Genomic DNA, 24997 nt, shown 5'->3' with positions numbered 1-24997 from the left:
ACCAGGAGCACCGTTAAACCGAACGGTGTGAGTCTTTGCATAGCCCCGATTCACAGAGTGTTAAGTGACTTTATCATCGATTTCACAAATGCTCCTTTCCGCGTAGAATGCCAAAGAGGGATAATGATTGTGAATATAAAAAACAACATGTATGTTGTAACCGAGTGTTACGATGACGCAAATTCAATACACAATTACATCTTTAATTGTTTTTGAACTTCGTTTGGCGGAATATTGGTCTTTTTTACGAATGTAACTGATAGCTTCCGTGCCGAGATAAAAATCTTCTTTTCGAGCTAAGTAATGTTTTGTTGTTGTTCGCGGGTTCTATATATGGTGTCGCGTTGCAAAGCAAAAAAAAACCGTAAAAAGCCGTCGAGGTCCTCTCCCTCCCTCCCTCCCTCTCCCCCACCTCTTGCCGTGGCTTTGCCTCGGCCCGCGTCTGGCTGCAATTGTGGCGGTGGCGGGGAGAGGTTGCAGCAAACCTCCCCCCGGGTGTTCTTGGCCTGAGTAGCGACACAACCCCCCCACCTTGCGTGCCTCCTCTCTACGCCAACCCACCACCACCACCACTTTCCCGCCCCCTCAACCCCCCCCCCCCCCACAAGCCCGGCGCACCCCGCCCCGCGTTTGCTCAGAGCGGTTTTCCCCCTCTCGCTCGCCCCTCTTTTTTTAATTCCTGCCATGGTCAGAACAGATATTCTGTCATGCGCAAACTCCGCGGCTCAACTTTAATGCTCAGAAAGATGGCAAGCGCAATGTGCGTGGTTTCGAATCTCCAATTATTCCTGTCGTGATCCGTGCTCGGCTAGAAGAGACCGTCTGAATCACCGCGAGGTAAGTGTGTTCACCGCGGGGTAAGTGTGTTCACCAGAGCCGTGTAGGGGGGGCAGGGGGGGGCAGTAAGGCGGGGGCTGTGGGGGGAGAGACGGCGCCGCGGTGCTTGGGCGAGGAGGGAGCTCTGTGCGCGCTCCGGGTTGATGCCGGTGTAATGCGTCCGGTGTTTCGCGTGCCGAGGGCGGCTGCCGCTGCGCGCACCGTTTTTCCGCCTGACCTTCCCGCCGCCGACGATGTGAACCGTGCGCGTGCGTTGAGACATCGCCCCCACCGCCCCCCCACCCCGTGTCTCCACGGCGTCTAAATTGAGCCCTCTGCTGCTGCTGCCGCCGCCACCGGCACGCCGGCGGTGGCGCCTGGCGGACGAGGAGGCCACCTCGAGCGTTTCCACCGCCGCCGCTCCGCGCTCGTTCGCGATTGTCGGCGGTGACATTCTCGGTTTTGTCCGTTGTTAGTTTCGAGGGTCGTTCGTCGCGTCTATGTGCGCGTTTGTGTTATTCCGTTAACTGCTTCAACACGCACGGATGATATTGTTATGGCAGCCACGTTGACTGATGCTTGCTCTCGCCAACAATCAGGAGGTCTCTGACTATAAGAGTTCCTGCTATTCCAAAATTACAGAGCTGTTTTGTGTTCACTGGGGGTGGGGGGCGTGCGTCATTGTAAATAAAAACAAATATAGCTCTTATCAGATGGAAGGTCGCGTGTGTGTGTGTGTGCACGTGTGGGGAGCAGTCGTGTATCAGTTGGCGCGCTGCGCTACAAACCCGGTGACCCAAGTTTGATTCCCGCTCACGGCCAACACCAGTGACAAATGAATATCTGGTGCGGTCTGGAAACATCGCCACTGGTGGCGATGGCCACCCATCCCCTCTTATGCTGTGTTGGCCTTCATAGGTGCTCGCGAACAGAATTTTCCCCAACAGCCTTTTCAGACCATACGGGTGATTTTTGTCTTTGTTTTTTGTGTGCTCGCTTACAGCACTTGCCCCTACAGTCTGTAAGGCTATTCGGAGGATCTTTGTCTTTGCGTTTTGATTGTTTTTGGTACGCAATATCGCAAATGAAGGGATCGTGCAAATATCCATACGAACGCTGGGCACGAATTAAAGTCATCGCGTGTGGCAGTACCGGTGCGTCTGCGAGGGGGGGGGGGGCTTATCGGCCGCGCCACGTATTCACGTCTCGCGTGTTACTCCGCAAGGATGGTGCAATGTCAAGAGATTTTGAATGCGAGCCAACATTGCCATGGAAATGAATCGCCTCCGTGTCATCTGCGAGGCAGCTTTCCAATTACTGCCCTCGCGTAGTGCATGGCTTCTGAATTTAAAACAGGCCCCTTTTCTCACGCCGAAACATTCGTGCCAAATTGTCTGTGTCCGCGTCCCTGCGCCGTGCACGAGTGGCACTCGCGAGTTCATTACTACAGGGGGCGGGGGCGGCGCACGTGCGAAAGAAGAGTGCGCTGCGTAAACATGTACTCATATATATGAATAACTTGGCCAAACGTTTGTTGTTTCAGTTCGTTATCCTTCCCCGCACCTCCCATTAGCACGGTTGGTGATGTACGGTGCGAAAGAAGTTCAACATACAGACAAATAGCAATGTTTACAGTGGCGTTATGCATTCATCATAGCGGGCGATGCTGGATCCCACGGTTTTTGTTCGACATTGCTGCATGAAAGTGAATGTACTTGGACGTCTGTTGTCGTTGGGTGGTGCATAGCCGCCTGAGGGTGGGGATACTTTGTGGGAACCCTTTGAGTTCTGACAGCTGCCCCTGTAGTATGGTGGCCCTCTCCGAATTATGTCAGAAATGCGTCTCGTAAACTAAATGTTAGTTCAAGTTGCTGGCTGTTGCTCCGCGTGTGTTTGGATTGGACACAATAACACAATCTCTGGCCAAATTGTGCGGCAAAAAAACCCTCAAAAGTGAAAGCGGTGGCCAGGCGATCTGCAGTGCCTCTTTCCCTCGCAGTCGTTAAGCTCAAAGGAACAACAAAACCCCCCTTCAGAAAAGTGGGAAGTGCTAAAACAAATTGCCGTTAAACGATTTGTTACCACAGACGATCAATAATGTAAAGGGGTGGGGGGGGGGGGAAGTTCACCGTGCTGACGGCTATAAGGAAACAGGAGTCCCAAAGTACAACATTTTCTTAAATGATTAAAAGGCATTTTGTCAAAGGGTGTCCCTTGCGCTGTGTGCGTGTTTCATTCCACGGCAACGCGGCTCGATCGGCGGCAGCCTGCGACACAACCCGCTGGCACTGAGCCGTGCCCAGGCTGCTCCGAGTGTGGGCGAGCGCCGTCGGACAACGCGTGGCGGCCCGGCGCACCGCGCCCGGCCTGAACGATTCATTTGCGGGAGCGCCGCAGTTCCAGCCCGCAAAGCTCCCCTCAAGAGCTCTCGCCCATTTAACCTCCGCTTGCCCCGAGTCGATTAGCGGCGTGACCCGCGGCAGGTCTGCAAGGCAGCGCGCGGGAATCCGATGCCGGCGCGAGGCCCGTGTTGTCGTGTGCGTCTCTCTCTCTCCGCCGTCCATTTGGCGGTATTAAAAACCCGCCCCACGATGACATTACCGGCTGCGTGGTCCCTGCCGGGCCAGGTGTCGTTAAGCCTCCTATGAAATATTCACCGGTGCGGCACGTGTCCACGTCTGTTTACCTCGTCGTGCCGTTATCTCGTCGCCGCGCGTGCGTTGTGCGCTGGCGCTGCGGTAGCGGCGGTGCGGTGGTCCGCCGGGGCTGACCTTTGACCCCCAGCGATCCCCGGTTTGATTCCTGATCGATGCACGGCATTGAGCGGCGGTGCGTGGTGCCATAGCTGGCCCGGTGCCGCCACTAGGTTGACTCGGCATAGAATGCGTAGCTGTTGCGGGTGGCGTGTTCACCTCCGCGTCGGGCAGGATGAGAGTGGCGGGGTGTGGTCCCGCTCGTGTCGCCTGCTCTGGCCTTAATAGGCGCTCACAAATGCTGCTCGCGCTGACGATCTGCAAGGCTTAATGTGGATCGCTCTGCTCGTGGCGTTTCAATCGGGCCGTGCTCACACAATGGATGTGTTGTCAGCTATAGCGAAGGAGAAGGAGATTGTGGGAGGTGTTCCCTAGTTGGGAGAATTATCTCAATTTGTTCCCCATTCATTCGCCGTGCGCCGCAATTGCCGTGCGCAAATTAGTGGCAGCAGCTGCTTATTAATTGTTATATCACAGGATCGTCTGAGATGGCGACGGTTTGGGGAGGGGGGCAGGGCAGGGAGGCCTCATCCAGCAGTGGATCGAGCATGGATGGTGATTCTGATGATGCTGACAGTGACATTTATGTAACTCAAAGTGGGGTTTGGGAAATCCCTGCTTGGAGATTTGGGGAAGTTTAATTTCCACTTTCTGATGTAGCCCCACAGCATCCTATACAGGGTGACCCAAAAGTCAGGACACATGGTTATTTTGTTTATTTGAACAAATCACAGCAGGTTATTTGATTTATTTTTACATCAAACTTACTTCCTTTCACGTTCATGCATGAATTCTATTTTGAAATAAATTTGACTTTTTTTTAAATTACAGGTGTTATATTTTAACATTCACCAATCATTGTTTCGTCTAATTTTATTCGGGGCTCTTCATCGAGTTTGGTAAATGATGGATTTGAGGCGAACCACAGTAAGATGAAAAATTATATAAATTAATAAAGATAACAGATACAAAAAATAAATGAAATAACCCGATGTGTCCTGACTTGCGGGCAGCCCTTTATGAGCACTTGGGTTTTGCGCGGCGGTCACCCAGCCATAGTGCTGCTCAGGCTCAATTATACAGACAGACACATGCTGGTCACCACCACCGGCACAGACACCACCACCACCACCACCGGCACCACCACCACCGACACCACCACCACCGGCACCCCCACCGGCACCACCACCACCGACACCACCACCACCGACACCACCGCCACCGGCACCACCGACACCACCACCATCACCACCACCGACACCACCACCGCCACCACCACCGACACCACGGCTACCACCACCACCGCCACCACCACCGCCACCACCACCACCGACACCACGGCCACCGGCACCCCCACCGTGTCATAACGGATTCTTGTGTCGGGCAAAGCAATCTGGGTTGAGTGGGGCTTGCAATCTTGCATCATCGCCCAAGCTGGAGACACTGATGTCATTCTCGCCTGTCTGCCATGGAAACCATTCGTCGTTTTAAGATTCTAATGAGGTCTGTAAAGCCTGCCCAGAATCACGGTGGCGAGATGTAAACTACCTCGCCTGGTATGCAGGAGGTCGTGGGTTCGATCCCGACCCCGACGCCTGCTGCTGCTGTATGTTTGTTGGAGTTTGCATGTTCTCCCCGTGGTCGTGTGGATTTTTCTCCTCCGGTTTTGGCTGCTTTAAGTTTCCACACGATGAGCCACTTTGTTGAGCTATCTTGTGTTGCCAGCTTGCCTCTAAACAAGAGCTGTATAGCTCAGTGGGCCTCATCTGGTCAAATAAAATCATTGTCTAGTTTAGAAAATGTCGGGCTACGTGAGAGGTCACGTGGCTGGGTAAACTCGAGCAGGCTGGTCCCGTGTCCCGCTCACCGGAGGAGCCCGGAGTGCGAGATTTGACTCTGCTAAATGCTCGGGTTGCCACGTCTTGGGTTACACACAAACTGGGACGTATGATGGGACGAGAAAGAAGAACATCTCATGAATGCATGAATTCACTATCTTGAGTGGTGCAGTAGTATTATTATTGTTGTGAAACTGAAAAAAACCGGCACCTTTAACATCCAGGGAAGACTTACAGCTTTCCAATGAGAGAATTAGCCTCCTCGCTTAACAACAGCATGATCTCCGGCAAACCAGGACAGGTGGGGCAAACCCGGAAGAGCGCTCATTTCGCCGGTAGATTGTCTCGTTTTGAAGTTGCCTTTGCTCGGGTCGCATCTGGACTCCTTGCATCTGCCCCATCACTTGAAGTGCTGCACTCGGGAGTGGCTCAATGTGCCCTTGGTGCTCAACAGCTTTCTCTGATGTGTTGCTCTTGGCGTGCTCGGCTCCTGCAGCAGCTCGCAGCCTCTAACCCAGCACTGCACAGGCGACGGTTGGTGGACCACCGCGCCGCTGTGAAACCCGCACCCCGTGGGCGTAGAGCAGGTGCCATGCCCTCACTCACCACGGCAGCGCAGCAGAATGCAGTCTTATCTCGTCTGTCCTTTCTGTACGGGATAGAGCGTTGCCCCGTCGCATGCGTCGGTTTTCTTCGGTTGCACTAGTTTCCTCCCACACGTTTGAACATTCATTAATAATTAGCCAATAACACCTGAAGAAATGGAGGACTGCAGAGTTTGGGGAATTGTTGTGAGTGCCCGGTCACTGCTTGGCTGCCTTCAAGCTTGTCTGTGGTTCCTGAGTGATTGTGAGATATAATGGGCGCAATGACGACGCTATATTAATTAAAAAAGAGAGTAATGCAGTAGGCATTGGATAGAATCAAATTCTATGGGAGCAAGGCTATGTGTGCTTATATCAGGAAGTCGTGTGCTTGTATTAACATTTGTAATGTTAGCATGACTTGCTTCGATATGGAAGCTGTGGTTGCATTAGGTCTGCTTATATCTAGATTCTACTGTTTTAGTTCGCGTATGAACGTGTTGATAACAATGTACAGTCCCTGCGTCTATCCACTGCTAAATGAAGGCATCCCTGCTGACTGGAGTTGAGTCATAATTAGAGCGATCAGTATGCTTGGCAACAGAATCAGCCACATCATCAGATGTTTGTTGTGTTGAACTTCTTTTGCACTGCGCGTAGCCAACCATGCTCATCGGAGGTGCGGGGAACGAGCCTCGGAATCAATGCGAGTCCACGAATCAGCAGACCTCCGGTTTGTGTCGGGCCGGTGAAGGGCACAGCTTGAATTCATTGTGGAAACGTTTCTATTGAATTCATCGTTGAGCGCAGCAGCTGCATGCGGGTTTTGTCTCATGGCAGAATTTTGTAAACCAATTAGGGCGTGTGCAAGTTTGTCTCGAGACGGAATTCTAACCAACGCCCTTAACATTCTCAAATCGGTCGCGGACAATGCAGTCGCGTGAGGCAATGAGACGTGGGGGCGCCGCCGAAATGTGACGTCGGCCTCGGTGACGAGCGTCTGCGGTGAGGCCTGTGGGCCCCGTGCCCCCTGACGTGCCCTCCATTCTGGCGCTGCCCTCGTCACGTTGGGCTTTGCTGACAATGATCGTCAACTCTCTCACCATCATCACCCTTGCCACCACCATCACCACCCCCACTATCACCACTACAACCACCACCACCAACTGCCGTTCGCCACGAAGTGGTAGTGATGGCACCACGGCGATTGTGTCCGGCTAGGTAAACTTTGAGGCCACGTGAAGTGACGAAGGCTCGCTGGTAGGAGGTCACGGGACTGACCCAGGTGTTATGGGTTGACTGAGATGACTGGCAGATGAACCACCTGTGCTCCCCACTGTGCCAACCACCACCCTCTAATATTATTACCACCATCATTACTACCACCACAGTTACCATCAGCGCAATTCCGACCACCATCAGCACTAACTTCTCCCACAACCACCAGCAAAGACAAAGACCCCCTGTATAGCCTCCCACAGATTGTTGGAGCAAGTGCTGTTAGCGTGCAGTACCTATGAATGGCATGGCACACGGGAGCGTGGGTGGCCGGCACCACGCCCGGCCGCCTTTGTCTCCCCAGTGGCGATGTTTACACGCCGCACGAGGTACTCACGTGAGGCTGAGTCGACCTAGGGGTTTGTAGCGCAGTGCGCTAACCGTTACACCAACACTCCCCGCTACCACCATCATTGCCTGAGTTCAGACCGCTTGCGAGGAAAGCCCTTTTACGTTCTCTGAGCAACGAGGAATTTGGAATTCCCTCCGATGTAACTAAACTATTAAAAAAACTAGTTTTGATTTACCATGTCAGGCCCACTGAGCTATATTGCTCTTTACCAGAAGTGACCTGGCCACATTTGATAGCTCAACTTAGTGGCATATCACGTGGAAATCTATTGCAGCCAAATACTCTAAACACTTGTTTCTAAATATGGAGGGAAAAACTGGAGGATCTGGAGAAAAATCCATGCGACCACGGGAAGAACACGCAAACTCCAAATATTCAGGCATCAGGGTTGGGATCGAACCCACAACCTCTTGTATGCCAAGTGAGGTAGTTAACATCTCACCATTTTAGGTTGTACCACATGTGGATTGGCTCCACGTGCTAAGGGGAGCTTCTGAAGGAACTGAATTTGAACTGCGTCGGTGGCAGCGTTGTTCTTGTTGTTGTTTGGCATTACGTTTCCAGCACGTGAAGCTCCCAGAAGGCGGAGTGAAACGTCGGCCATCATCGTGCCGAACAACACAAAGCGGTCTTATTCTTTGGTGTGGCTGATGTAGATGCAGAGCAAGAACTACAATTCCACATTCAGGTGGTCAAGCCAGACAACCCCGTCAGGAGCAGCGAAGTGTATCATCGCTGTGATGTCTCCTTCATTTGTGTGGATCGGACATTGAGTCATGAAACGTTGTACGGCCTGTTCTGGATGACCACAGGCGCACACCGCGACTGGAGAGTTTTTAATGTTCCACGTGTGCATCAGGTACCCGCACCTACTGCCATGGTGTGTGCAGCGGATTCGGTTTAGGGTGCACCATGAGCTTCGTGGAAGGTCAAACCCAGGGATGTTCTGCGTTGGGTCTTTCACAACAAGGTGGTGTTTTTGAGTTATTTTGACCTCCATTCAGCTCTGCAAGTGTCAAGGGGGTTGAACTCGCGCTGTTCAAGGCGCAGTGCATGGGTTCAAATGGGCTCGGCGGGACTTCAAGCGGTGACGAGGGACGTTCTTGGGGTCCTGGTGAATGAGAAGGCGACTGATTTTCTTGATTCGCAGGACTTCCCGGAGGGGGAGAGGTGAGTGACAGCACGGGCAGCCAGGGCGTTGGGGCTACTTGTGGGTTCCAGTGACACATCGCATTGCAGTGTTCAGTGGGACATCCACCAGTCGAGTGGCGACTGCTTCTGGCCCATACCGGTGGTGCACGCGGCTCGGCTCCCCCGCCACCGGTGCTCGGCAGTTTGTGGACCAGGTCGACCCTTGTTGTTGTGGTCTTCGCGGCGACCTTTTTCAGGTGGTCGTGGAAGGTGAGCGGACGGTCCAGCTTCACTCACTCAGGTTGGAGTGGGGTCGTGTCGCACAGTGTTGCCGCAGAAGGTCACTCTCAGAGTGTGCTTGGCAACATGCAGCGGTGCAGCCCGGAAGCTTGTCGGAGAGAGCATCTGTGCGACACAAAACCGCGACCGCTTATGCAGCAGAAATGTAGAACTTGGGAGGGATAATGTTTTGTTCCGGCAGATGTCGATTTAGACATTGGCAGCGCACGACAATGACGACGATTATGAATCTCGCACAGAATTTTCACGGCGCTTCTTTTCTCATCTAGATTTATACAGCAGCGCCTTATTGCAAGGCGCTTTGCAGCAATTATAAATTGTACATAAGATGAGAGTGGTTGAAATAAAGAGTGGAGTTGTTATTAAAAGTGGCGGTGTCGTTGTGGTGATTGGAGAACAGGCGGGAGAGAGGGGTTGGGGAAGTGATCGGGGTAGTGCTGGGGGCTGGGGTAGGCCTCGTCGTATGTGTGTATGCTGAACTTCTTGTGCACCGTACGTAGCCAATCACGCTAATCGGAGGTGCGGAGGAAGGGCAACAACCTAAACACAATCGGCCGTTCTACCGAGTTCAGTCTTCAGTCTAGAGTCTTTAAACGTAGCTGGGGGGGGGGGGGGGCAGTCGTAGGATGGGCGAGGGAGAGTAGACGGCTTGTAAGCGAGGGGGGGGCGAGTGGGTGTGAAGGTGATTGTTTCACGGCGCGCTCTGCGTGCTTCTCCGGGGAACAACGAGTTTACTGCCAGGGGCACGGCCGTCGTGGAGTCGTGGGAGTCCCACGAGGGGAGGGTTCCCCGTGGTTGTCGGTCACATTGCAGGATGCTTGGTGACCCCGGCATTTGCCGAATACTTTTTGTTCATTCGGCGGGTTCGTAATGGGAGAGCCGCGCTGTCGCGCCCACGACGGCGCAAAGCGAAACCGCACGAGACATCTGCCTGCCAAGTAGCGTCTACAGTACACAAATATTGTTGTCCCCCTAAAGACCTAATAGCCGCGTGTACGAGTGAATTGAAACGGCGTAATATTGTGAATTGCGTGTCGAAATAGGTTAGCAGAACATAAGCGAAGTTTCACAAACCGAACCGGCGTAAAGTGAGGAACACTCGTGCTCGGAAGGTTTTACTGGCTGGATTCCTGGCGGGCGGGCGAATGGACGTGCGCGGTGCTGACGCCACCGCGGGCATCTGGGACGGATGGACGGGCACGTCCGACGGACGTGCCGGCTGCTCGCTGCGCTAAGTCTACGGAACTGCCGGCTACTGTGCGGCATGGAGCCTGCAGGTCGTGCCCTGCTGTGAATATTCAAACACAACACGTGTGTGACACCGCCACTGGCAGTGGTGCTCAAGCATGAGTCAAACACGTCCGTCAGTAACGCCGTGGCCCTCAAGAGGACTTCTCTAATAGGCGACGTTTCGGGTGGTGGCCCTTGTTTCCCTGCTACAAACCTGGGACTTTGCCTGAATCGTCGTCGCCTGTTATTTCATTATTCCTCTTAAGGGCCACAGTGTTATTGATGGAGATTTGGAGTTTTTGTGAATTTGAAAGTTCCATCATCAGCGTTATCACCATTTATGACATCACATTGGTCAAGAGGATAAACTTAAACTACAAAATCCCCGCGATGTTAAACCCGTGATGTCAAGGGTGTCTCTGAGCCTCGGCAAGTCGTGGGGGTGTCTAGATAACCCACGGCACCCACCGCGGCGGCTCTGCGCCTGGCCCCCGTGCAGCTTTATGGAGCGTCACGCGAGGAAGTCGTAACGCCGCTGGAGGGCTAAGGGCGGGGGGGGGGGGGGACCACCTGGAGCTCTGCCCCCCCACCACAACGTGTTGTTGTTGTTGTTGTCGTCTGCGCCCCCCACTCGCCACGGCGAGTGCATTGGGGGCTTTGTTGAGCCGCTCGGACCAGCGAGCAGCAGCTGTCGGGAGGACCAACGCGTTTCCAGCGCAAACTTCGCTCATGACAAAGCGACCTACCGCAACGCGTGCGTTTTTGGTCTTGTAACCCTTCCCCCACCAAATAAACATTAAACTCGGCTCGTGTGTATGCATGTGTGTGTGCGTGCGTGCGTGTGACCGTGCGTGTGTGTGACCGTGCGTGTGTGTGTGTGTGACCGTGCGTGTGTATAGTGGGGAGCGGGAGTGTAGCGGTTAGCAGGCTGCGCTGTGAACCCATCGACCCGAGTTCAATTCCCGCTGACGGCCAACGATTATCTGAACCGGTCATGGGCCTCCCCTAGGTCGCCTGTGCCTCAAATGAGTACCTAGAGCGGTGTGTAAATTTCGTCACTAGGAAGACAAAGGCGGCCAGGCGTGGCGCTGGCCGGTCTTCATTGCTGCTCGCTAACAGCACTTACCCCCACAGTATGTTAAAGGCGAGACGGGAGATCGTTGTCTTCGTGGGGAGCGATAGTGCAGCGGTTAGCATGCAGCGCTTTGAACCCGGCGACCCGAGGTCCATTCTCACTCACGACCAATAACAGAGGCGAATATATGAACTGGGCCTGGGCTTCTCCTATGTCGACTCAGCCTCAAATGATTACACGGTGTGGTGTGTGAACATCGCCATTTGGTTAACAAAGGTGGTCGGGCGTGGTGCTTGCCACCCACCCCTTTGTAAACGTGCCGGCCTTCACAGGTGCTCGCCATAGCAGCACTTGACGCCAACTGTCTGGCAAGGCTACACGGGGGATCATTGTCTTTGTGTGTTTGGGAGCAAGTGGCATGGTGGCGGACCTGGGTTCAGCTCCTGCCCATGAACATCACCAGTGAGCAGGGTAGCACGTGAACCTGTTTTGGGACACATCTCTAAGTTGATTTAACCTAAAATAAACAAAAGTCAATTGGCTTGCACACATCGCCAGCTGGATGATTACATGGCAGCAGTGTGAGAGTCGGCGGCGGCGTATTGAGGAGAGACGCCTTCATCCAGCAGTGGATGGACCATGGCTGGCGATGAGACACATGTAGCTTGGTGCAGAGACGATGCCACCCCTGATGTCCTCAAATGACCTCAATCGATGCTCGCCAGCGGCACTTTCCCCAACATTCCCGAGCCGTGTGCAGAGCGGATGCTTTTAATGAGAGCGACAGAATGGTTATTAAATGGTCACGTTCAGCTTGTTTTCTACAATAACACTGCGAGGATGATTGTTCGTGCCTCCCGTTGCAGTGGCAATGCCCTCTGCTTGCCTGGGAAAGCCTCGGCAACGTCTCAAGACTCTCTTTCAGGAGGGCCCTTCTCTTTCGTCAATTTCATTCGCGCACGTTTCACTTCGTGTGGGAGGCGACCGGGGTGCGCGGAGACGATTCCAGATGCGTGAGCGGGTAGCAGTCGAAGCTCCGTACAGATAGATTTAATAATCCCATTGCCGAACTGCAATGCCATCTCCTGGCCACCTCTCAGCCGAAAACTCCTGGTGTTCCCAGGTGGTCTCTCGTCCAGTAATTATCGCGGGTGCTGCACCGCTCATGACGAGGCCTCGTCCGCAATAATGAATCCTGCAAAGGTCGTCGCAGTTTAATAGTTTAAACGAAGAATTAGTTTTCAACTTCAAAAACAGCGAGCGTTTATTTACCACGTGTGTATCAAGTTTGTGTGTGTGTGCGTGCGTCAGAAATATGCTATGAACCTGGCAGCCCGGGATTGATTCGCAGCCACGGCTAACATCAGTGGCGAGCGATATATCGGAACCAATCTTGGGCCTTTCCTTTGTCATTGGCTCTCCGTGGGGCAGTGTGTAGACAACATCAGCACTGGGGAGGCTAAAGGCGGCCTGGGGCAGTGCTAGCCACGCCACGTGGCGGCCTTCCACGGTGATCGCTTCATGGCCTCAATGATCTGAGAATGCCGGGACAGCGAAGGTCTTCGTCTTTGTCCGAAACGCCCGGTGGCATTTCCAGTATCGTCGCCCATTTCGCACTACCAAGTTGATGCCACGCCATCGATTTAGCGCGAACCCGCGCCCTGCAAGCCCATGGCACGATGCAGCCTTGTTAATGAAAGCGCGACGCAAACGCCTCTTTGCCATCGTTGGCTTCGTAGTTTTCAAAACGGAGCGCCGCCATTGACCGGGTAAAACGATGCCGACTTTGCCTCCCGCCCCACACCCAGCGGTGTTCGAGGGATGCTAATTAAATTAGCGATGAAATCAGCCGATGATTAAAATTGGCCTTTTGAAGTTAAATGTCAGCGTTTTTCCTTTGGTTTACAGTGCCGAGTTTAACCAAGACGAATGATGTCACAGCCCACAGCTCGGTGTCAACAGAGAGAGAGAGTCTTGGAAGGGGGCAGCAGTCGTGCACAAGCAAGGCGCCAACATTTTCCAGCCCGGTCTCGATTCTGCAGGGGCCATGCCTGACGCAGACCACACCTCGTACAAGGACGTCGTCGTGTAAACACGCCGTCACATTCTTCTCATTCCTTCATATTTATTTAGTCGCCCATAAAAAGCCTTGCGGAGTCTCAAGGCTGTCTCTCAGGAGGGTCCTGTCGAGTGTTGGCAGTCCAGGTCGATGTTCCGAGCTTGCGGTTCTACCCGATGTAGTAACGGCGCAGCGTTACATTCATTTTTTATTTATCACATTTGAACCACGGGACACCGGCACGCGCGGCCTTCTTCTCTTTCTTGAATAACGTCGTCACGGGGTTGTTGACGTTCACTGAGGCGGGCGGCACACTTTTCTGAAATCGATACGCCCTTCGGTGTTAACCAGGGCGGCCGTGGGGCTCGAACCGTGACCCTCGGCAGTCGCGAGCGCCTCTCTCCCCCAGCTTCTAACCATGGTCGCCTCTGCGCCGCCAGCGGCAAATAATGAAATGTGGGAGGTTCAACTTTGAATTGACCTGGGATCTGTCGTTAAATCGGAGTGGTTCCCTCTCTCTCTCTCGCTCTCCCTCTTGCATTGCAATGTGTTTAGTTATTTTATTCTGGAACATGGTGTCCGTGGCGAAAAGGTCGGGCGACGTTGGCTGCGCGGCTTAATTGAAATATCCCCGCTCCACGACCTATCCCCCCCCCCTCCTCCTCCCGGTAACTCAAGACGCGCACAATCACACGCGGCCACTTGTGTAACCAGCACCCACCACGGCCACGGCGGCGTCAGCAACTTCGCTCGGGCAAGAATATTCTAAAAGGGCGCAGTGACGTGTTTGCTTAGAGCATTGCTTAATATCTGCGGAGTGGAACAAAACAGAGCGGGGCGGGGGGGGGGGTGCGCCGCGCACAAACAGCAGCTGCTCGAGTCGTGTTACCTGCCCCGCACCTGCGGGAGCAGCAGATGTGCCTCCCCCCAACCCCGCATCGGTAAAGTTCGGTGTCCCACCAGGTCACCCATCGTCGCCAGCAACAGCAGCAGCAGCTACTGTTGCTGCTGTTGGTGAAAGCCATCGAATAGCGACACTAGGAGATGAGCAAGGGCTCTCGCGGTTTCCGAGTTTGTGATGGACTTGTCCGTTGGAATGAGTTTCTCAGTGACTATGGTAATTGTAAAATATTGAGAGGTGATGCCGCCACTTGCGTAGTACCAACACATAAAATATCGGGTCTAGGCCCGCTGGTTCTAAACATCGTCACTTACCGTAAATGCCATGATGACAGTAGTAATCAGTAACGTCATTATAGTCAATAACATCATCAAAAGGATCATTGTCATCATGATCATTGACCCCATAATAAATGTAATCATCGTCATCATCAAAATCTTCGCCACCACTGGCTTATTTGTCGTCTGCAGGATCATCATCGTTCTACTCATCACGGTGGCGAGATGTTAACTATCTCGCCTGATACACATGGAGGTCCTGGGTTCGATCCCGATCCCGACCCTGACGCCTGCTGTATATTTGGAGTTTGCGTGTCTCTCTCCCCGTGGCATTTTCTCAGTTTTTCCTGCACATTTATAATTAACGTTCATTTAGAGCATTTGGCTGCTATCCATTTGCACGTGACAAGCCACTTCGTTGAGCTCTCATTTGTGGCCAGGTCGCTTCTGAAAAAGAGCTACGTAGCTCAGTGGGCCTCACCTGGAGAGATACAAATAGATACATTGACGTCGTCGTCATCATCGTCATCATTGTTTCACGCACCCCACGAGTGCCAAGTCGGCTGACCGTGAAAGTGCCCCCCCCCCGTGCAACGACTTGACGACTTGAGTGGAGTCCGCCTGAGGAGGAGGAGGAGGAGAGGCCACAGAGCCACAGGTCGCAAAGATCCCCCGTATAGCCTGAGCAGACTGTAGGGGCAAGTGCTTGCTCGCGAGCACCTGTGAAGGCCGCCACCGCACACGAGGGGGTGGGTGGCCAACACCGCGCCTGGCCGCCTTTGTCTCCCCAGTGGTGATGTTTACGCACCACCCCAGGTACTCATTTGAGGCTGAGTCGACCTAGGGGAGCCCCGTGACCAGTTCATATCATCGTCACTGCTGTTGGCCGCTAGCGGTAATCAAACTCGGGTCACCGCAGCGCAGCGCTAACTACACACACGTGTGTAGCTACACTACACACACACACGTGTGTGTGTAGTGTAGCTCTAACCGGCACACTACACACACACACGTGTGTGTAGTGTAGCTCTAACCGTTACACACACACACGTGTGTGTGTGTATGTGTGTACATGTTATGTTGGCATAGTGCACATGTACAGGTAAGTGTGTGTTCAGCGAGGGTTTTTTTTTAATCCGCCCGCATTCGTAATGCCCTCCCGCCTGCCAATATTTAACGCCGTTTCACTTTTACGAGTTATTTACTTTGCCGCGGGCGAGGGAGTGGCGGCGCTGGGGGACACGGAGAGGCCGTCGAGTCGCTTCATGAAGGGGGCCCGTGAGCGCGCTGGGCCTGGACCCCCCGGCTCGGGGCGGACAGACGACCCCTCGTCAGCCGCTGTGGTGGTGGCAGGGCGGGACGGGGCAGACTCCAGCATCGCGCACGCGGCACGCGGCTTCGATATGTAAGAACGAACGCGAGGCCTTTGGGTTTAACAAAACGCATCTTCGCCTCTCCTCCTGACCCAACACTCGTGCGATGTTTCGTCACAACAGCCTGTCCCGGGCCAGAGTGGGGGGGGGGGGATTTTCGTGCGTAACGCAATGCTCCGTGTCGGGTGGCGGTCTCTGACTGCGTGGACGCGTCTCAGCTTTCTCCACCGACAGCGCCACGCTACGTCTAGAGGGCCTCCTCGTCCCCCCCCCCCCCCGTGTCTCGTCTCCCCTGTGTCTCACCCTGTGTCTCGTCTCCCCTGTGTCTCTCACCCTGTGTCTCTCACCCTGTGTCTCACCCTGTGTCTCGTCTCCCCCCTGTGTCTCCCCTGTGTCTCTCTCCCTGTGTCTCACCCTGTGTCTCGTCTCCCCCCTGTGTCTCCCCTGTGTCTCACCCTGTGTCTCGTCTCCCCTGTGTCTCCCCTGTGTCTCTCTCCCTGTGTCTCACCCTGTGTCTCGTCTCCCCTGTGTCTCACCCTGTGTCTCGTCTCCCCCCTGTGTCTCCCTGTGTCTCACCCTGTGTCTCGTCTCCCCTGTGTCTCACCCTGTGTCTCGTCTCCCCTGTGTCTCCCCTGTGTCTCTCTCCCTGTGTCTCACCCTGTGTCTCGTCTCCCCCCTGTGTCTCCCCTGTGTCTCTCTCCCTGTGTCTCACCCTGTGTCTCGTCTCCCCTGTGTCTCTCACCCTGTGTCTCTCACCCTGTGTCTCACCCTGTGTCTCGTCTCCCCCTGTGTCTCCCCTGTGTCTCACCCTGTGTCTCGTCTCCCCTGTGTCTCTCACCCTGTGTCTCTCACCCTGTGTCTCACCCTGTGTCTCGTCTCCCCCCTGTGTCTCCCTGTGTCTCACCCTGTGTCTCGTCTCCCCTGTGTCTCACCCTGTGTCTCGTCTCCCCCGTGTCTCCCCTGTCTCTCTCCCTGTGTCTCACCCTGTGTCTCGTCTCCCCCCTGTGTCTCCCCTGTCTCTCTCCCTGTGTCTCACCCTGTGTCTCGTCTCCCCTGTGTCTCCCCTGTGTCTCTCTCCCTGTGTCTCACCCTGTGTCTCGTCTCCCCTGTGTCTCACCCTGTGTCTCGTCTCCCCCCTGTGTCTCCCTGTGTCTCACCCTGTGTCTCGTCTCCCCTGTGTCTCCCCTGTGTCTCTCTCCCTGTGTCTCACCCTGTGTCTCGTCTCCCCTGTGTCTCACCCTGTGTCTCGTCTCCCCCCTGTGTCTCCCTGTGTCTCACCCTGTGTCTCGTCTCCCCTGTGTCTCCCCCTGTGTCTCTCTCCCTGTGTGTCACCCTGTGTCTCGTCTCCCCTGTGTCTCCCCTTGTGTCTCTCTCCCTGTGTCTCACCCTGTGTCTCGTCTCCCCCCGTGTCTCGTCTGCGATGCGACGGGACCCCCCCCCCCACCTTCCCCGGCTACCCACCGGCCGTGACCCACACACAGACTCAACACTGCCGTGACCCACACACAGACTCAACACGGCCGTGACCCACACACAGACTCAACACGGCCGTGACCCACACACAGACTCAACACGGCCGTGACCCACACACAGACTCAACACGGCCGTGACCCACACACGTCTACTACACACGCGTGCTGGTAGCACGTCTACACACACACGCGTGTACACACCAGCACGTCTACACACACACACACGCGCGTGTACACACACGTGTACACACACGTGTACACACGGGCGCAAGGGCGCAGAACGCCCAATTCCGCCAATCGCGGAATTGTGAGTGTGTGGCGCACACGCGCACACACATGCGGCATGCACGTGCTATGGTGTGTGTGTGCACGCGCGTGTGTGTGCACGCGCGCGCGTGTGTGCGACTGTGCTTGTGTGTGTGAGGAGCGGTGGTGTAGCGGTTAGCGCGCCGCGCAACGAACCCGGCGACCCGAGTTCACATCGGTGACGATTATCTGAACCGGTCCTGAGCGTCCTCTAGGTCGACTCAACCTCAAATGAATACCTGGCACGACGTGTTAACATCGCGTGCCGTGCCGGCCTTCATAGGTGCTCGCTTAACAACACTTGCCCCAACAGTCTGTTAAGGCTACACGGGGGGACCTTTGTCTTTGTGTGTGTGTGTTTGTGTGTTTGTGTGTGTTTGTGTGTGCGTTCGTGTGCGTTTGTGTGCGTTTGTGCGTGTGCGTTTGTGTGTGTTTGTGTGTGTGTTTGTGTGTGTGTGTTTGTGTGTGTGTGTTTGTGTGTGTGTTTGTGCGTGTGTGTTTGTGCGTGTGTGTTTGTGTTTGTGTGTGTGTTTGTGTGTGTGTTTGTGTGTGTGTTTGTGTGTGTGTGTGCGTTTGTGTGTGGTTGTGTGTGTTTGTGTGTGTGTGTGTTTGTGTGTGTTTGTGTGTGTGTGTGCGTTTGTGTGCGTTTGTGTGTGTGTTTGTGTGTGTGTTGTGTGTGTGTTTGTGTGTGTGTTTGTGTGTGTGTGTGTTTGCGTGTTTGTGTGTGTGTTTGTGTGTGTGTGTTTGTGTGTGTGTGTTTGTGTGTGTGTTTGTGTGTTCGCACGTGCGCGAGTGTGCCACTGTCTTCTTGCGCGGCTCTGCACGACCTGAATCTGGGCGACTGCCAAAACCCTTTCATGCTTTGCCAGGCCAGGCCAGCCTCGTCTGAATGTTAATAATGACCGTTCTGCAGCATTTCGGGAAGAGGGGGGTGGGGGGCAGAGGACACACTGCTTTGTTTAGGCCGCTATTCAGTGCTTTCTGTGCTGTGTTTTTTCTTAAGCGATGTAAACCCCCCCCTCCTCTTGATGCGTGGTCTAATCACCGTTGAACATGGCCTATAGGTTTATTACCGTGTGCGAGAGGGTATCTATTTAAATTAACCCGCATAATTGTATCGTGTGCAACAATGTGATAGGAGGCGTGGACGAGCCCTGACTCAGTCTATCTCGCGGCCGTGCTCGTGCACAGATAACGGACCCAGGGCAATATCATTTCCGTAAAAATGTTAATAATGAAAATCGCACTGTACGTTTCACTCATGGCGTTTACGAACGGCGCTGCGTTTGTGTGTGTGGTTGGTGCTTACTAACAGCACTTGCTAACAACACTTGCCCCAACGGTCTGTTAAGGCTATATGGGGGATCTTTGCCTGTTGTGGTCGGCAAATAACGTTTCCGGATTAATTTCCTGAATTGTTTTCTGTAAATTCCAGATTCTCACGGATGTAACATGAACACGCTCTTGTGATGAATGAGATTTTTACTTCGTAAACCTTCGTAGTTTTGTTTGTAGTTTTGCGACAGTTAAAGGCATTCTATGATGAGGAGTGGGACGCGTCCGAGAGAGCTCCACAGGGGAGATGCAGCAGCGGTGGAAACGGCTCGTGTTGCAGGTGCCGCATCGTTCGTGGCGGGAGGCCTTCATCCAGCAGTGGATTGCCCGTGGCTGAGGATGATGATGATGACGCACATTAAACTTTACATTTTGTTGTTGTCTCTTCTTCAACAGAACGATCACCAGTTTCACAATAACCACAACAACCACCACAACATCATCATCAAGCAGCAGGCCGAGGAGACCAGGCTGCAGTGCCTCCACGTCTCACGACAACAGCAGCAGCAGCAGGAGGAGGTGGAGGAGGTGGAGGAGGTGGAGGACATCCGCAGAGAGCAGCAGGGGCCAGGCGTGGGAGGTGTCGCTGCGGAAGAGCCGCTGAGCCGGGCGGTGGACAAACCGCAAGGTGGCTTCTCCCCGGCGGTGAGAGGGGGCGCCCCGGGGAGCGAGGCGGGCGCAGATGACGACTCGGCGGCATTCGGCGCCGTGAGGGCGGCATCGGCGACCGCCACCTTCCGGCCGAGCGCCGGCGCCGGTGGCGAGAGGAGCAGAACAGCGAGGTCCAGAAGAGCGAGCGGCGCGGCGCCAGGTGATGGTGGCAGGCAGCGGGCGATGGACGAATACTTCCAGCGAGAGTTTGGCTGCGTGCCGTCCGTGTCGCCCGCCGACCTGGGCGCGGCGGCGGCCGACCGCTGCTCGGCATTCGCCGGCGAGGACGGCGGCGCCGACGAGGAGGAGGAGGAGGGCGCCGCCTCCGAGGACAAGCTGGGCTCCATCGAGCTGAGCGCCGACATCATCAACAATGGCTTCCACAGCAAGGCCTACGGCGCCGTGGCCTCCGAGTCGACGGACGACTGCAGCACGCTCGATCCATCCGAGCTGCGCCTGGACGAGGACATCGGCGAGATGGAGGAGTTCGCCAGCCACTTCCGGCCCACCGCCCGGCGGCAAGGCAACAACAACAACAACGACGACGACGACGAGGAGGGGGAGGGGCTCGGGGGCTTCCTGGAGAACGACGAGGAGGAGTCGGGTTGCGTTCCGGCCGACCTGGCCGCCCTGGGAGTCGGGGACGACGTGGGGGATGTTGGGCTGGTGGAGCGGGGTGTCGTGTACGCTCCGGAGGATTTCTGCGTCTCCCCGTGCGCCTCCACGTTCTCGGGTTCCGTGTCGGCGGCAAGCCCGCTCTCCTCGCCGCTCTACCTGAGCCCTCGTTGCCCTGTCGGCTCGCTGGAGGACAACGCCTCAGTCGCGGACCAATCTGCGGATTCGTTTCTGTACGAGGACCGTCGCCCGGCGCGCGACTGCGGCTACGAGGAGTTCGAACGCAGCCTGGAGAACGTCCTGGAGGGCAAGCCGCTAGCGGGAGTCGGAGGGGACGTTGCTCCTCCGTGCCCCGAAGCGGAGATTCTCGCGTGCGGCCCGACGGCGATGGTGGAAGCCGTAGAGAATGCGACGGCGGCGTTGCCGTCAGAGACGAGTTGCCCAGAGGAAGGGGAGACCCCGGCCCGGTTGACCCCTCAAAGCACGAGCCCCTTGGCTGCGCTCGTGGAGTCGACCTTTGACCCCGTGGGGGCGGAGTCTCCCGAGCCGGGAGACCCGCGCGTGGTGGCCAAGAAGAAGAAGCGGCGGCAGCCGAGGGGCAAGAAAAGTAAGAAGCTCGCGGGGGCGAGCCGCCACGTCTCGCCATCTGCGGAAGCGGTCGAGTGCGAGGGAAGCGGCTCGCCCGTCGCCATCGATGCCAGGGGCTCGCCGAGAAGTTCACCAGCAGACGGAGTCGCTGCCGCCGCCGCTGTCGCCGCCGCCGCTGCCGCCGCCACCACGCCGGACGCAGTGGAAAGCGACGACGAGGAGTCGGCGTCCGCCGTCGTTTCCAACGCCGTCTCGCCGAGCGACGGCACGACGGGAGAGCCGCGACAAGCGGCATTCGCGAAGGAGGAGCGCTCGGTTTCTATTCCGACCGTGTTGCCTGGCGGTCCCCAAAAGCCTGCGGACAAAATCAAGAAGAGCTCAAAATCCAGACTGAGAAGTCTCAATGAGCGCAGGATTAAACTCGGCCACTTGAACCGCAAAAGCAAAATGCTCCGTGTGGAAGCGATGAAGCAGCTGCAGGTGGAGAGTGCTCTACCCGGGGCGAAGGATGCGGACGAAGCGTCATGCGGCTCTTCTCCACGCCAGCCCAGCGCGCTGTTCTCGCCGCTCTACACAAACGTGTCCAGTTTGACCGTGCAGGTGCCCGAGAAGAAGAGACGGGGGCGACCTAGGAAGGAGCTCTCATTCGGCGGCGGTGGCGGCGCATTGAAGTGTCGCGCTCGCGCCGAAGATGACGATGCCTTCGGCTGCACGGATGGGTTCGGCCGCGGTTGCGTTCGTATTTTCTCCGCGTCAGAAATCACAACCGAGAGCGACGAACTCCTCCCGGCCGATGGGACTTGGGGGCCTGGCGCCGTCCCCGGCGACGAGCCCCGACCGAGCACCAAGAGGCCGACCGATCGCAAGTTCCTCAAGAAGATCAACAAAATGAAAGGACTCAAGAGGGAGAGGATTCTCAGCCAGATCTTCTCCGGCTCGAAGGGCGGCCCGCACGGCGCTACCGATGTCAGCCGCGAGGCCGACCGACCGACGATCATCGCCGCCACCGCCCCCCCCAAGGTCAAGAAGAGGCAGCAGATTCACGTGAGCAAGAAGGGCACCATTTACGTCGGCAAGAAGAGGGGCAGGAAACCGAAGGCGCCGTCAGAGGCCCCGGGCACGGCCGCTGCCGCGCCGCAACCCAGGCCACCGCCGCCGCCGCAGTCATCATCCTCGTCGCATCCTCAGTCGTCGCCGTCAAGTTTCCACGCGTCGGCGTCGCCGTTCTCGCTCCCGTCGCCCGCGACGACGCAAGCGCCGGGCTTTAGCGGCGGCCTGGAGAGCCCGGCGAGCGACGCGGGGGGCTACCCGGCCGTGTCGCTCCTGCCTGGGCCCCGTCCGAGCCGCATCCTGCCGACCAAGGCCATGCTCAAGTTCTCCGGCGAGAGGCCCAATTTCTCGCCGCCGCTCCCCACGTCTCCATCGCACTGCTCCGAGATCTCCCTGCTCAAGGTAGCGCTCCTCATCCCCGGCAAACGGAACCCTCAGGGTTATGCGCAGGCCCCACCGGGTGTTAAGAACCGGCCGTTGTTATTTGACTTTACGTAGGTTGTCAATAGATAATGTGTAATGCGACAAATTGGCCAGAGCCATTTTCTCTCCGTCACTTTGTAAGCACGTTACGTGAAACCAATGTAGTGGATCGACTTTGTTGAGTAATTGCGAACAGAATCGGCGGTGGTGTTTTTTTTGTCTCGTAATTCGCACGTTAAATTCCCACTGTGGACGCAATTCGATGACCTTTCCCCATTTGGAGTCACAATTTGCTTAGTTTTTTTTTGCACGAATCGATGACGCTCTTGACCCGACCAAGTGTGAGGAGCGCAGTGCCCCACCGACCGCCTGTTGCTGCCACCCCCACCCCCCCCCTACCAGGAGGCGACGCCGTCTCCCATCAGCGAGTCGCACAGCGAGGAAACCATCCCCAGCGACAGCGGCATCGGCACAGACAACAACAGCGTGTCGGGGCGCGCCGACAAGCGGGACAGCCTCCGCACGGCGTCGGCCGCTGTCGTCGCGGCCGCCGTGACTGCGGTGGCCGCTCGCGGCACCGCTCGACGACCGGGCTCCTTCGTTTCTTCCGCGTCGCCCTCGGATGCCGTCGCCGGCCTGGCCCGTCCGTCGCCGCCGCCGCTCGGGGAGAGTCTGCGACGCCGGCGCAGGAGCGGCGCTTTCCGGCAGGACAAGCCGAAGAGGCCGAGGCAGCACAAGCGGCGCAAGAAAGGGCAGGACCCCGGCTTTCTGGCCGAGCTGGAGGAGCTGACGCGGCTGCTGGCGCGGTGCCGCATCGGCGGGCGCTTGCGCCGCCGTGACGCCGAGCCGCGCCACCGCCGCCTGCCCAGCATCTTCTGCGTGAACTTCCCGACGCCGCGTGCGCCGCCGCCGTCCCCGTGCTACTACGGTTCGGCGCCGGCGTTCCGCGTGGACAACGAGGCGAGGTCCAGGAAGCGGCGGCGCGGGAGGCCTCCCAAGGCGCCCGACAATGTCCCCGTGACGACGCACGGCGCCGGGAGCTACGGTTCCGTGCCCGGCGGCGTTTACTACGGCCCCTACGGCCTGCCGTACGGCTCCTTGGCCGTTCCGGCGGCAGCGGCCGGCGGGGTGAACCTGAGCTGCTGCTACGGTTCGTTCGGAACGTCGGCATACCCCGCGGCTCAGCCCCACGGCGCCGGCCGGGCGGCGCCACCGCTGCCGCCGCTCCCGCCGCTCCTGCCGCTCCCGCCGGCCGCACGCGACTCCGGGACCTCCCCCTTGCCGTCCAGAGTGGAGAAGCATTGGTGCCGCGAGTGGAAGACGCACCACCAGCAGCAGCAGCGGCAGCGGCAGCACAGGGCGGGGCACGCGCTGGCGCCCGATGGATGGCGCGCGCCGTTCCACTCGGTGGGGAGAACTCGCGCGATTCACCGTCGGGGCGATGACGTCGACACGAAGTTTAAGTGTGAGTGTGGCCGTAAGCATCGCGAGCGCGGGAAGGCCAAGCGGCGGCAGCGGCGGCAGCGGCGGCAACACTCGCTCGGTGCCCGCGTGCCGTCGGCCGAGCCGACGCTCCCGGGCAGGAGCCCGGCGCCCGTGGGAGGCGAGCCCGGGCCGGCGGCCGCGGGCGTCGGGTGGGAACGGAGCGAGAAGCGTCCGCCTTGGAACCGTGCGGACGCCGGGGCGTGCCGATCGGCGAGCGCGTCGGCACGGGCGAACCGGGCGGCCTCCTGCGACGGGGCCGGCGACGCCTCTGACCCGCGGCGCCGCTCGGAGAAGAGGAGGAAGTCCTCCGCCTCGTCCTCCTCCGCCTCGTCCTCCTCCCGCTCCTCGTCGTTGCGGGAGCGGACCTTCGCGCCGCCGGAAAGGACGGCGGCCGCGGTGGCGGCGGCCGGGCTCTTGGGGGACGCCAGGAGAGACCGGTCGCTCGCCGCCGCCGCGGTTGCGTTCCGGCAGGGAGAGCGGCCGAGGACGGCGGACGCGTCGCCCCGAGCAGGTTGGTGCGGAGCCCGGCGACGAGCCGGCCGGCCGGACGGCGCAGCGGCTTAGATCCTGGCTTGGGTTGGGGGGGGGGCGGTTGACTCGGCCCCTCATCTCCCCCCGGGGTCGATCAAAGGAAGTCGAGGGCGGTCGCCCCATGGTTAGATTCCGCCTCGCCACCCCCCTCGCCTCGGGGCTGTGAAGTGCTGGATAAGCACCGATACCCTCAATGCTCATTTGCGGAGGAAATCACCTCGATTCTCTAAATTGATTCAACGAAGGCACTCAGATCTGCCTCATGTTTCCCTTTTATGGTGGGTTTCTCTGCAGGATTCTTCTGTATTCTTCTCCATCGAATGCTGGTTGGATGTCATTCCTTCTACGCTGATTTGAGAGGTGATTGCGTTCCACACATTATCCGCTGAAGTTCTATGTTTGTATGTCGAACTTCTTTCGCATCGTACGTAGACAAACGTGCTCATCGGAGGTGCGGGGGTAGGATGCAGTGTGCACGAAGCAGACCTCCTCTTACTCACGACCCTATTGCCCGTGAACGTTATAATCCAAAGGAGCTGCTATTATTCATCGTATTATTCTGTCTATTTGCAA

At 56.9% G+C, this 24997-nt stretch overlaps 1 protein-coding gene across 1 annotated transcript in view; it reads left to right on the top strand.

Annotated features, from left to right (window-relative positions):
* LOC133355173 (uncharacterized) overlaps positions 1-24997 on the top strand; it is a 92136-nt gene that overhangs the window by 56286 nt on the left and 10853 nt on the right. Inside the window, exons 3-4 of the mRNA XM_061572515.1 lie at positions 19478-22387; positions 22811-24404. Coding sequence (XP_061428499.1) covers positions 19478-22387; positions 22811-24404 — 4504 coding nt within the window. The remainder of the gene's footprint in view (positions 1-19477; positions 22388-22810; positions 24405-24997) is intronic.

The sequence above is a fragment of the Lethenteron reissneri genome, chromosome 50 (genome assembly GCF_015708825.2).
Source record: "Lethenteron reissneri isolate LAM-NWPU_2019-01 chromosome 50, ASM1570882v1, whole genome shotgun sequence".
NCBI classification, from domain to species: Eukaryota; Metazoa; Chordata; class Hyperoartia; order Petromyzontiformes; family Petromyzontidae; genus Lethenteron; species Lethenteron reissneri.
Note: the sequence above shows the minus strand (reverse complement) of the source record. Positions and strands in the feature narration are given on the sequence as shown.